This window comes from Rhipicephalus microplus, chromosome 5 (assembly GCF_043290135.1).
Source record: "Rhipicephalus microplus isolate Deutch F79 chromosome 5, USDA_Rmic, whole genome shotgun sequence".
Taxonomy (NCBI): domain Eukaryota; kingdom Metazoa; phylum Arthropoda; class Arachnida; order Ixodida; family Ixodidae; genus Rhipicephalus; species Rhipicephalus microplus.
In genome coordinates, this window is record NC_134704.1 from 64792880 (window position 1) to 64806991 (window position 14112).

The 14112-nt window shown below is 42.5% G+C and overlaps 1 protein-coding gene across 2 annotated transcripts in view; it reads right to left on the reverse strand.

The window, feature by feature from the left end:
- The window catches only part of DppIII (dipeptidyl peptidase 3), a 69160-nt gene that overhangs the window by 23870 nt on the left and 31178 nt on the right, over positions 1-14112 (reverse strand). For both annotated transcript variants that reach the window (XM_075895626.1, XM_037425347.2), the window contains 8 exons: positions 13233-13370; positions 12418-12492; positions 9471-9570; positions 7876-7997; positions 7349-7479; positions 5620-5678; positions 3342-3536; positions 1212-1318 (listed from right to left, as the gene is read on the reverse strand). In XM_075895626.1, the coding sequence (XP_075751741.1) occupies positions 1212-1318; positions 3342-3536; positions 5620-5678; positions 7349-7479; positions 7876-7997; positions 9471-9570; positions 12418-12492; positions 13233-13370 (927 nt within the window). The remainder of the gene's footprint in view (positions 1-1211; positions 1319-3341; positions 3537-5619; positions 5679-7348; positions 7480-7875; positions 7998-9470; positions 9571-12417; positions 12493-13232; positions 13371-14112) is intronic.

Sequence of the window (14112 nt, forward strand, 5' to 3'; positions counted from 1 at the left end):
GCGTCACAGTTTTGTGTGCCGATATGGTCGGGCACTGCACCCGCGTGGTAGTGATAGTTGAACCCGGTGGATTGTCGTTTCCGAAACCGAAACTGACACTGGTGGGTAATAGCGAGCCTGTAATTAATCATTTGTCACACGCTGCAAAAAACTATCATGTTATGTTATGACTAACAGGCTCCCAGGAACACAACGCAGCAAAAAAAAAAATGCCAGGCCACAATTTTGTGCCCGAAGACCAAACAGCAATGTACGGTATTTACTTGCATAATCCTTGCACTTTTTTTGCCGGAAAACCGATGAAAAGTTGGGGGGTGCGAGAATTAAGCGGGGAAAACTTTCTACGAAAACGTACAAAGCGAAAAAGAAAACGAAGTGGCCGCAAATCGGGATTCTCACACCAGCAACTAACAGCAAGCTTTAAGAAGTACTAATTAAAAAATTACTTCAACAATAAAAGCAGAGATTCAACACAAGATTTATTGACACAAAAAGTGGAAGCAAACAGTCGAGAATTAGAATACCATACGCAAAGCTTGCGGACGTTGCGGGCGTAGCGGTAGCGTTCGTTGCTCAACAGGAGCCCTCAAAAGGTAAGCGTGGGATGTAAGTATTGGACTGATGGCTATTCAACAGAATCTTCCGCAGTTTCCTTCTGAAGAAATAAAGTTTACCATCAATCCTAGTTTTAGGCGTACGGCAGGCCCAACGCGCCTTGGTGTCTTTAAGCTGCCGTCACCAGTACCGAACACAAAACTCATGTAGACTCCAAAGGGCCTACCGGCGCCCTGTTGCCGTTGTTTAGTGCATGATATATCATTTGCAACTAGAAAGCAGCCATACAGCTTCAGTATCGCCTCATAACGTGACAAGATTACCGACACAACATACAAAACACGCCGCAACGCGCACTGGTCACTTCGGTTTGGCTTGGATTGAATTGAATCTCTGTGCAATAGTGCACTTGATGCTTAAGAGATGGCTTCAGATGGCGTGTGCTATCGTCATTAGTGGCTGGAAAGAGCAGACGACATTATTGCAGCACTTTTTGGGGGTGCAATAATTACTCGAGGAAAAAAAGAAATCGTATTTCTCTTGGGCGATGTGGGGGGTGAGAGAATTATGGGAGTGCGAGGATTACGCGAGTTAGATGTCTTTGTCAGAGCATAGAACTCACATGACAGTCACAGTCATGAAGGCACATTACTTACGTTATCATCGGCTGTCATAAAGTTCGCCTTGGAAGACTTGTCATCAGCATTGATGACGTTGCCCAGCGAAACGTTCTTGAAGCCCTCGTTTTGCCGTATTTCATCATCTGGAGAGTAGATGAAACATCCAGAGTACAGGCTGTCAATATGACAAAACTAAAATACCTGACCTTTAAGTAGGCTGCAGATTCGTCAAAAAGAACTGGTGAGCTAGCTGGCCGAGTACTCATGTACCTTTTCGTACTAGCAATCACTGCACTCCTGACTGTTCGGGCTCACTTCGCTTGCACGCATTCCTTTCACCATCACCGCTTGCTTTTTTTTTCTTGCAATCATAAAAGTGACGTATTATTCATCCAAGTTTCCTGCAGATCAATTGCCCAAGATAATAAACGATGAACATGAAAAATTGATCACCACCTAGTAACCTGCCACAATGCTTTCGTTACATGGAGGTAAAAAATTCAAGGGTTCCCATGGGGATAGAGTTTGTGAATGACAAAACTCGTTAAATCCAGGAATTCCTTAAAACAGGGTTTCCTTAGATCCAGGTTTGACTCTAGATTGATTTGTGGGGTTTAACGTCCCAAAACCACCATTTGATTATGAGAGACGCCGTAGTGGCGGACTCCGGAAATTTTGACCACCTGGGGTTCTTTAACGTGCACCCAAATCTGAGTACACGGGCCTACAACATTTCCGCCTCCATCGGAAATGCAGCCGAGTACCTTAGCCACTAGACCACCGTGGTGGGGCATCCAGGTTTGACTCTACTAAGCAGAATCATACGAACATTAAGAGAGTAAACTTTTTCTGCAATGCATTATTCAAAAGAGCAGTTTTCAGACAGATTACGAAAGAGTGAACTAATCTGCAGAATTTCATGCATTCCAGAGCTTGAATAGATACTATGGAAAATAAAAAAAATGAAACGAAAAATTCACAGAAAAAGTAAGATGCAACTTCAAGTGGTTAAAGAAACCCACATAATAAACAGATGTGACCATAGACAGTAGTGACATTGTTCTGAAGGCACATACCGTATTTACTCACGTAATAAACCCCCCCCCCCCCCCCCGCTTGGTCCTTGAAAAAAGAAAAAGAAAACCTTTTTGAATGTATCTGTTCATTTTATTTCGGTATGATAGCCGGTTCCGTTGACGATCGAAAAAATGTTAAATCAAGCCTTTATATCACAAAATAACTACGCAATAAAAGTCAAAACATAGCTCCGCAACCATGCTAAACAGTTGCGAGCAGCATGAGCGCGGACGACGTCAATCAAAATTTGAAAGTTTTGCAGCAGAACGCCATCTGTCGAATGCAGGAGAAACCTCTTTGCTGATAGCGCCACGCAAGCACACCAGCACAAAATAAAGCGAAAAACGAAGCGCGTGACCTCCAAAATTACGGGTGCGCGGCGTACACACACGTCGCGTGCCCGCCCTCTCCAGAGGCCATGCAAATTGCAACCGAGCCGAAAACGCATCGTGCACCCGCAACGTCTACCATAACACGTTTGTGTGCCACCATCCGACTGCATTTTTGTTGTCGAGTTTGTCGTTGTGAACTTAGTTAGGGCACCTGCTGTGCAGGGCACGTTATGCCAGTTCGCTAGCTACACGGCTGGTTAAAAACAGCATGCGCAGGAGCACTGGAACTGAGCAGCTGGAAGACACTTTGGCGTCGGTCCGTGGGCTTTCGTTACAGAAGGAAACAAAAATAGCTTCGGGCTACAAAAAAGATTTGTCGCGCATTTCACGGGCCAAAACAAGCAAAGCCATCACGCGAAGTTTTCGCTGTTATAACTCCCGTGACTTTCTTTTTTTCCTGTGTAATGCGTCCTCCCCCTAAATCGGTGTCAACTTTTATGAGAAAACGGTGGGTTGATTACTCGAGTAAATATGGTATTCTGTCCACAAACACGAATTAAAAATGGAATTACTGTTTGCTTGTATTTCCACGCACAAAACTGCAAACACCATTGATGCTATCATTGACAGCGACTATGCAGTTCAGATATGCGGCTAACGCAGTGCTAAATTAAAGGCAATTAAGTCCTAAAAAAGCAAAGCATTTTGAGCGCCCTAAAACACTGCAGCACGTGGGAGGACGTGAATGCGGACTTACAATTTGGAATGTTGATGCCCGCAGGTATGCCACTCCCGCCGAAAGTGAGGACGTCGAGCGAGGTGAAGTCGGGTCGTAGGAAGCGATCCTTCTCGAAGCTCTTTGGCCATGGAAGCAGCTTAAGCAGGGCCTCGGCCCTTTCCACCAGCGCGCCAAACTTCTCACTCTGAGGCCGATTCACCATGGCGACAAAGCCTGCATTAGGTGAAAAAATATCCTATTGCTTAAAAACCAAAACCACAAAAAAAAGTAAATTCAGATGGAATATACTTCCATGCGAGTGCCATCAATGCTCTATTGGAGGAACTTTACCTATCTTAAACAGTGATCCAAGCTATCCTGCATCCTAAAACATTTACCGTTTCACCAACTAGTATGCAAAAAATTAAGGGAGTATTGACATGAATATTAAACATTTTCGGGTTGTTGCTCTTAACAAAACACTGGTGTAACGCTAAAAAGAGTGTCACAGTGCTTGGGAATGTATACGGTACATTTTTAATACCCCTGCCTTAAAAAGGCAGCTCTGGTATCGGTACAGAGAGGCCGGCGTCGTAGTGATGTGTCAACACAAGTACGACGTCATGGGAAGACCGCAACGTGGCATACTAGCTACAGCTGTTAGCTTGCTGTAAGTCTCGCGTGGTTCCCATAAACGATGACAAGTGAACAGTCATCTAGAGACTCCGACAGCAATTTCTGCGATTTAGGCTGCATGCTAGTCGCAAATTTTGCAAACCCAGGGAACTGTCTTGACTTGTCATGGCAATGTCTGTTGCCATGGGGCTGGCTTGCAGTGGCTGGGTGGCTGGGTGACGAAAACTTCAAAATCATGATTTGATATGTGGGGTTTAACGTCCCAAAACCACCATATGATTATGAGAGACGTTGTAGTGGAAGGCTTCGGAAATTTTGACCACCTGGGGTTCTTTAAAGTGCACCCAAATCTGAGCACACGGGCCTGCAACATTTCCGCCTCCATCAGAAATGCAGCCGCCGCAGCCGCGGTACTTCAAAATCACAGTAAAATATTTCGTACGTGTGGTCTGGTTCCGGTGTATGGGAAGTGTTGATAGTGCACACCATGGAAACAAATACAGTTGCCGATGGATTTTAAAGACTTCAATAATTCGGACTTGTTGGATATTTCGGACATCACAAATGCACTGTCAAGGTTCCCATTCCACTATTGCACTTTCGTGACCAATTTTTCAGATGAATTTGTGTTCCAAAGATTGATTTCCAGACTAAATCCACTGTTTTGAGCTATGCTGCTCAATATTGAAAGCCATCATACTAGGTTTTTTGTTGGCTTGGTCGAGTTTGGCTTGCAGTGGCTAGTTGTCTGACTTTCAAGATTAGAAGAGCGCACAATCTTCCAGCTTTGGAGACCATATCTGATCTTTCTTTCTTGGCTAGCATGGCAAAACTTATTTTTCAGTCAGCCTTATCATCACCATTATTACACTAGTAAGTCGTTTTTATTTTCTGTGCAATTGTTTTTCTGGTCGTCATTGCGCACGTGGTCGAGTTAGTGGTGTGACAAGTACGCTTGAGCAGTCGTGCACGTGGAACGCCCGCTGCTACTCACAGTTGCTCAGCAGCATTATGTGGTCATGGTGCTCGGCTACTGACCTGGAACACGCGGGTTGGATTGCGGCCGCGGCGGTAGCGTTTTGATGGTGACGAAACGTGGAGGCTCAGGCGCTGTGCAATGTCGGTGCAGGTAAAGCAAGCCCAGACTGTGTTGTTAATGCATCCAAACAAGCAAGAAGTTGCATGCATCTTTTTGCGACCAGCATCAAGTTTTGTTTGCTTGGTTTCATAGAGCCACCAACTTTGCCACTCGCAGTGGTCTGTGGCAGCGATTGCCAGCGCGCTTGCTCATCCCCAAGAACAGCATAAAGCATGGCATTCTTGGGAATTTTTTCAGTGCTTTTCTAATCAAAATAAACTTTCACGGCTTGAAACTTTTCCGGACTGTTCAATTTTTCAAACTATTTTTTGGTTTCCGCCAGGTCCAAAATATCGATCGAAAACTGTATGCTCATTTTTTTTTTTTATAATACGTGACATATAATATTCATATTCGATTCAAAATTATTCAAACCAAACTACAGTTCGCTTTGAACATCAAATTTGCTATTCCCACAAGCCTAACATTACCCCATCTTTGAAGCTTCCACCAAAATTATTTGCCACTGACAGTAGTCGAATAAGTAAGACCAGGCCCTTCTAAAAGAATATCTGAAGCGTGAACTTCAAATTGTGCGCCCACCTTCGAATTCACCACGTATACCGGCTGGATCCCTGTACGTCTCTATAAATCCTATGTACCTGCACAAGAATACAAATTAATGAATGAAACTCTGTGAGTAGGAACTACACAATAACGTGCATCACAGTTTTAGCGTGTTACAAAGACAGGAAATTATGAAGATTTCATAACAGCACACATTGAATTTGATAAGTGCAACATAGAACAGTGCTGAAATTTGACCTGCAAGAAAAAAAAAAGGCTTTATGTGCTCTGCCTTGGGGAACTTGCAATACATAAAACAGGATACTTAAGCTATCTCCAGCATCTTCTGAGCACATTCCACCCAAAATCATAACATCAAACTGTTGGAATAACATTTTGAATGCACTCGGTAACAGTCTCATTAATGAGCTGTTCTACTAGAGGCCCACCAAGATTTGTTTATTTTCAGATTTGTACATGTGTATTTATTTTTTCTTTTTGATTTTTCTGCTTTTGATTTAAATCTTCATTTATAAAACACGTTTCCTATTCTCTGCAATTTTCTTCAATTCCCTAAAAGTGGTGCCTCTATTTACACCTGAAAGTGTTTCGCCACATCTCCCCCCCCCCCCCCTTTTTTTTGCTCATCCTGAGCACTTTAAAGTTTTGCAGCAGCAATAACTGTTGTAGAAAAAACAGGTGTCTTCGCCGGTGGAGTGAGCGAAAAACAAAGGTTTAATGGCTCAGACGAGGTAGAAACGCGTCCAGTGTCTGGCACACATTCGTTTGGCACCGCCCAGTCACGAGCTCTCAGCTCGTGCTCACACTTTGTTCTCTTCTTTCTTCCATTAAATATTCAACAATATTTAACAACTGTGAACCTTTTACCTAAATTCTTCAGAGAGCTATATCCACATGGCTAATTAACTACCTTGAGGGATAGAAAGCTGTGATTAACAATGCTGGTGACAAAAACATCACAGTGCTAAAAAAAAAAAAAAGAAACACACTCAATTCTCAAGAAATATCAAATGGCCCACTCAATATTCTCTAGAACACGCAAATGCAACACCTTCAATTGAGCACTGGCTTTTTGGGAAATCTACAACGCAGTTTCACACAAGAAAAAACTTGGCATCAGAACGACAGCAGCACAAACTGACTCGTGCCATCGAGTCATATGAACAAACAAGTGTTTCGAATTGAGAAAATTTTCTGCCTGCGAAGAACCTACACCTAGTACAGTTCAAGACGTATCGTATAATTCCTTAGCTAGCCAGTGGTTAAACCAGAAAGGCTATGACGCCAAGTGTAATTCTCAAACCTGGACAAATTTTTGATCCACTGCAATATTTTTATTCTAAAGAGCTTCTTTTTCTTTAGCTATGTGCTGATGACTTTCAGACAGGTGTAACTACTTAGTTCTTAGCAGTTTTGAACTGATATAACTAGAAACGTCACAGTCCTTCAAATGTAATTTCAGCACACTATAAAACTGGGCGAGCCCAGCTAATCGAGAAACGCCCGTTGTCAACATAATCTCAAGAGGGCACTACATTCAAACCTCTTTATAACAAAGTTGCACCTTACGCAAAATTAAGTTCGCTATATCTGATAATTTGTTATAAAGGTTACTCCTAACACTGTCTATTCGGACTATTTTTCCTTTACTTAATTTTAATCGATATTTCATTATAATACCCGGGTTTGTTATATCGAGGTTCGAGTGTACTTCAGCACAACCCTCTGGTGGCATGACACTCACGATTCAACGTTGGGCCCCTTGTCGCGAATCCAGAAGCGGGAGCCATCCTTGTGGGCGTCGAGGCTGCCCACCGTGAAGCTCTCAATGTACTTGCCCAGCATTTGCCGCTGTGTGTCGTTGGCCGCATTCTCCTGCGCAAGCATCAGCACGGCATTGGCATCAAGCTTATCCTACTCCCACTACTGGACGAAACGTCCCTCTCCTAGAGGGCTAAAAAATGTTCCTCGCCAATCCAAATAAACGCCATTTTCATACGTGCAATCCTATTCATCCTAATAGCGTACTGCTTGTCTTGCCTCAACTGCAGCTGATATGGCGATGCGATAACTTCATTATGGCACTGAAATTCATAATGAGTGAACACGCGCATCTAACCTTTACTGGACATTCAAACCGAGGCTACGATCAATTGATCGACATCATACGTGCCCAACTATGTTAATCGCATGCACACATACCTTCCTTTCTTTAATTTATGATGAAATGATCTACAGGCTTGTGAAATCCTTTCAGGCGATGCCACCCACCTGAGCAAGCCGAAGGTTGTCGACGGTGAGCTTGAGCAGTGGTGAGTAGTCGCCCCGTGTAAAGGTGACCCTGCTGTTGTTCATCACGTCACACACCAGAAACTTGGCATTTTCGGGGTCCTCTGTGCACAAAGGTAGCCACGGGCATTACAGTTTAATGCAAAGCCAGCATGCCAAAAAAAAATAAAACCGCAGCCTAGCGAGGTTTCAATCAAGAGGTGTAAAGAAAATCTCCTATCACCTCGCAATTCAGCTCTATCGAGACATGAGTCTAATTTACGACACATTTGTGAAAACCTAATGTTGCAAGTGCACTTTTCCTTCTCTTCAATGAGGACTTGAAAATGCAAATATTGATTGTCCTTAGTTTTTACTTACTGTCATTATGGCTTAACCAGGCTTTGTGGCCTAATTGTGAATGCATTCTGCTACTACATTCCAAGTGCCGTATATACTCATGTAGTGAACGCACTAACAATAAACACACCTCTAACTTCAGTTGTCAAAAATTAGATTTTTGTCCCTCCGTAGTAAATGCACCCCACACACTCATCCGCTGCAGTCCCGCTAACTGACACCTGGCGCCTCCTTGCTCGTTAAATATTTACCATTTTTATTATGCCACCCCCCCACCACTTTGTTTTTCTTTTTATCTGTGCGCGGCCTGCCCCCAGTTTTTAAAATTATTTCTGCACCACAGCGGGCGTCCTGAACCGCGTGAGTGTGGAGACATCGCAGCTGACAAGCACACAGCAAGCGAAGGTCACAAAACTGCTTATGCTAACCGACAGTCACTTCCTCAAATTTGAAACTTTAAGGCCCAAACACGATGATGACAGGATTCACTGACATGATGGCTGCTCCAAAGGGCCATTCGTTTGCATCACATTTTACGTTTAAAAAAAATCGCCTGTCACCTAGAAAAGATTGCGACTATTTCCGCAACATGGCAGCTACCCCGATTTTCGCTTTGGTTGCAATTAGCTGTTCATGCTTGTTATCCTCACATACTACAAAGAACGCAAGATGCGTTCCTTGTAATATGCGAGAATAACAAGCATGAAGAGCTTTTCTACAGTAATTTCTCATATAGACAGCGAGGCGGTGGTTGTATTTCGTTGTTAATCTTGTTATCGACTGTTTGTTTTGATGCTTCGGTGGTAGCTTGCTGTAATGTTGGTTAATTGCTACAATGTCAATATCGTCGTTGCGGTCATCGTGTGAAATTGATATGAAGTTGGCAAAGTGCATCGTAGCACACGCTTCTGGGTTTTAGCATGTGGTCAATAAACTCAACCTATCATAAGAGCAGGTGCAAGGGGACGGTTCGGAACACTGGCGAGAGACAAAGGCGAGGTTCAAGTAAAACTTTGCTACCCATACGATGGAGTTTTCAGCACACGCCTATGCTCAGTACCAGTTGCACATTTGTTGTGATTGAAGGAGTTACAATATGGGTGGATGCCTGTTGCACTGTGATACGATACAGATACTCACCTGGCTTCCTCAAAGCAAGCCGTTTCTCGCAAGGCGATGGGTGAATCACACTCCCAAGAAAAACGAAACTCCCATTAGTATGACACAGATGCACGTACCTGTAGGTAGCACGGATGCAAAGCGGATCTCGTAGTGATCCTGGTCACCAGACCCAGCAGCCGGTCGCTTGAATAGCCTCGTAATGTAGCCCTCAATACCCTGTTCAAATAAGCGTGAACCTCAGTGAATTATTGGGAACGCATTTTTCTGGAAAAATTATCCCCCCCAAAAAAACTGCATCATCAACGCTCACCTATGATAGTACAGCATAAGTGAAAATGAAAAGGCGACATAAATATGGAATAGTCACTTACTTTTGAGTTCACACTTTGTCCAATACTACATGAAAATAGGTCGACGCAAACCACCAGGAAGAATAGGCAAAAGTAATTCTTCCCAGTGGTTTCCATATTCTAGTTCTTCTTTTCGTAAAATGCACCAAATAGCCCAACAACAAATTTTACTGAAGTATATTTTGTTTGAAATGTTTATCAGTCAACTGATAAGTTGCCCCAAAATATAATTTTTTCCCCCTTTAATGTCTTCTCCCCAAGCTCACATATTTTGCGTGATAACAATAAATTCATCCTGTAAACACAAGAACTGCTACCTTCCGATAAAGAAAATATAAACAATCCTCAAGTAAGATGTGCTCATAAAAAAAAAGCACATTTGCTCCTTAACATATAAAAGTTTTCTATAACTTTTAGACATATATATAGAGATTTAAAAGTCTGAAAAAACCATTTCTCACCGACTAATCATTTAAAACTAAGAAAAGCATTTTCGCTGATGAACAACAACTAACGCGACATCAATGTCCCTAGGAAATGCAGTCACATCACTGGAGTTTCGCACATTGGAAGTAAAGAGAACGCCCGACTATTTTATGCACAAATATGAAAAATACAAAAATACGATTGTTTTCTGCTTGAACACATCCTTACGAAGCATGCCAGTTTGCAGGGAGGAAGAGAGATACAAATTTTAAAAACCTGGGGACCCTTAAGGGGAGATGTGGGTCAAAAAATGCGAGTTTGTTTCAAAATTACCAATTTTTTATTTTCACCTGTTTTGATCAGATTAGTACCTCTATTGTTATGTAAAAAAAAATACAGACCAAGACTTAACTGGAAATGCTTTAAAATTGCATCTAAAGAACACAAGGTGCCTGTTAAAAGGTCCAAAGTGTGCAGTCTTCGAGCATCTTGTCGCGGATAATGCGCCGCCGCTCGCCATTGTTGATGGCATGAGTCGAAGAGTCGAGCCTCACTTTTCAAATAACAACAGTTTCCCTCGCTGATGCAGCGCAAGAAATAATAAAAAGAAGCACGCTACTGCGTATTTTTCGAGCGCCGCGACTGGCTTATCACGTGGTACGAATCGGGGACCGCCATTGGCCGCTGCGCGCCTGTATGTGCTGTGAAACCTGTTTGCGGGGTCCATGTCTTGTCGAGCAGCGCAGCTAAACAATGCTTTTCTCATGTAATTATCTCCGTTATGAATGAAAAAAGGAATTGCTCGCAAGTGAAAGCCGTTGTGCAGCGTGCTCTGTAGGAATAGGCTACGAGCAGCTGGTCTGATTTGCGGCAGTTAATTTGTTGGCTTCCAAAAGCCAATGCGCCAAAGTTATTCACACCCGTCAGCCGGAAAGTTCGTGATTGGGCAACGAATGACGTCAGCGCCAATCTTGCGAGGTCGAAAGAGCTCGCAGTGAGAGGACTTAGCAGGGACGACATTGCCATTATGTACGACGGTATGTGGTACAAACATGGCCGCAAACTGGCATGACATTGGACTTAGTTTGGATTTCGCAGTCCTGTCGAACTTCTTCCTAGCTTGCAGTTGGCACAAGGCTCTGCCAGATGGAGCGGAAGTTTGGCAAGCATTTCATGGCCCTGTCTGTGAGCGAAATGTCTGTGAGGAGTCGGATTGAAAAAGACGAGAGGGACAAACTCATGGTGCAGGCGTATGTTAGTTGTAGTGGCCACTACAAGAAAGGTTGTTCTTTTTGGAACCAAATTTCATAAGATTTAATATCTTTCATATATAAAAACTGAATTTTAACTTTAAAACTCGTTTTTCTCAAAACACAAATTTTGCCATTTTTTCCAATGTGCCCCTCCTTTTTAGGGCACTTCTAATGCTGACACCTGCATTAAATTTTGCTCAAATTTCTTCCAAAGTATGAGAAATGCAATTATCTAGTTCGAATTCCAATATTTTATTGTACAATAAAAAATTTTATGTAAACCTTTACTAGGGTAGGTGAAATGTGGACTTTTTACGTCTATTATTTTTCATGTGTATTACATATGTTGTATGTGCTTCCTAATTAGTTATTTGCATTCTCCACTTTATTTGAAACATTATGAACTATGAGTAGCGAAAAAATACAGAAGTCTAGGGATGAAAAGAGGGGGGCAAAATGGTTAAGGTTCTCACTTTGTCATGTTACAGAGATAAAAGTGTGCAACTTGCAAGAAAACTAACTATATATTTGAAATCAGCATAAAAAGTTCCCCAAACGGCTCAAGTTTCATTGCTCTAGGGTGAATATTTAAAAAAAACTGTCTTCGAGTAGCATCTCCCCTTAATACACATCTCAAAGTACTGCAAACACAGGTGTTTTTGCCCCCCTCAAAATGCAGCTACCACTGTTAGCAAGGAACCCTGGCCTCAAGCTTAGCAGAGAAACTCTAGAGTTGCTCAGCCCCCACATCAAATTGCGTTCACAGAAGCTGCAATGATGGTTTTTTAATAGCCCACGCCAGAAAGGTTTTCCACCATAACTAAAATACTGGACAAAAGTAGGAGCTAACATGCCATGAGTGTTCTTGCATGACTTTTGTCCTGTTTTTCGCTCAATGTTTTCAAAAAGAACTTGAGAGACGGTTCATTTTTGCGTACAAGGGGCAATTCAATCAATCATTACTTTTCCAAAAGCTTCATTCCATAAAGAGTTGCTACTGAAAGCAACATCTCGTGAAGCATAACATCACTGACCTTCTGCTTCATGTAGCAGGACACAAGTTCTGCATCCTTCTCTGTACAGTTCTTTGAAAAGTAGGTGGTGGTCGCCTGCACAAAAAACGTTTCTCTATATAACAAAAACAAATCAACCCAGTACCATTCAAGACTCCGCATGCCATTCACAATTTAACAAAGAACGGGTGCCGCATGGCGAGAGCTAATGAATAGCAAGAGGAATTGCATAGACTTTTTCTAAAACACAAAACTAGAGAAACTGACCATAACACTAGTAAGCACTGAGCCTGTCGGCATCATTACCTTGTGTTCTGCTGTTCTGTGACCTCTTACGGCATGCCCTGACAACTTGTCACTTTGGTGCATAAAAAGGGGCTTGCACAATTCTGTAGTATATCAATTGCCACAATTTTAATGGAACATCATGTAGACACTATATGTTACCTAAAACTGATGTTCCCTTACAGGCATTATGTAAGGCATTACGTATTTCTCCATCCTCGATCCATCGTTCCGTACTGGCAGATACAGACGCATATAGCCCAGACAAGAAAAACTGACTTTTTCATATCTTATGTACACGAAAGACATAAGCCTACAGCAAACCTCTTTGATCTCGACATTTAAAAGTACTACACCTTAATCTCTCTGGGTGGCTAAACAGCTCAAGCCGTACTGTTCAGATCTATTCTGGAAAAGTTCATTGCAAGATCGCTGCACATAATCTGGTCTCAATAACAGTGTTGACCCAAATGCGAAATGAACACAGATGAACCATTCTCTGTGTTAAAGAAGTTGTCCGATGTACGCAGGTCTCAAGTGAGCCAACTCACCTTGGGTGGGAAACCAAGATGCTTCTCGGAGTCGCGGAGCGAGTACAGCGGATCGGACACCTCGGACCAGAGGTGCTCTAGCGTTGCAGGCTCTGCCTCCCAAGCCTTGCTCAGCCTCAAAAGCTTCTCCAGTTTGTCCTGTGTGTGGCAATAGAACAAAAAAAAAAAGTACATTGGAACCACATCCTGCAGTACTTCCACAGCAGCAGAACCTCGTCAGTTCAAGTTCGAAGGGCTCCGAAAATTCGTTACAACAACACGAAGTTGGAAAAAAATATTCGCCATCTTGCGGGCAAGATGAGGTGAGTGCAAAAAGCGGTGTGTAAGAATCAAATGTTTCATTAGGAGTAATATGTCTGGCAGTTCCCAAAGTTTGAATGCTCTAGAGAACTTATCCCACACAAGTTCTGAAAATTTTGGTGAGAACAGTTGAATTTCATAAATATTAAGATCTTGAATTATTTAGATTCTACAGTTAGTGACGCTGTTCTAAATTATAATGTCTTCCAGAAAAAAATAGATCAAGCCACTGCCCACAGGCTGCTATAATCAAATGCAAAAGCGAAATTGTATTTTTGGCAAGTTAGCAGCATTAGCCAAAGTGACTGCTGTTGCCACCACAGTCATCACAAAAACGTGAACAGCAAATGCTGCCTCCATTTCTACTTAGAATGGCTACACTGAGTGGCATTCTTGGTTATGACAGTCCATTAAGTGTGATCAAAAGCTGTGCCAACACAAATTTTTGGTGTGGCATGAATACAATACTAAAGTGCGAGTGCAAATTGAATGGAATAATTTTAGAACATTTATCGAATATCTTGAAGAGAAATTACAAAAGAAATGTGGAAGTGTATCCCTAAACACGCTCTCTAGGCAT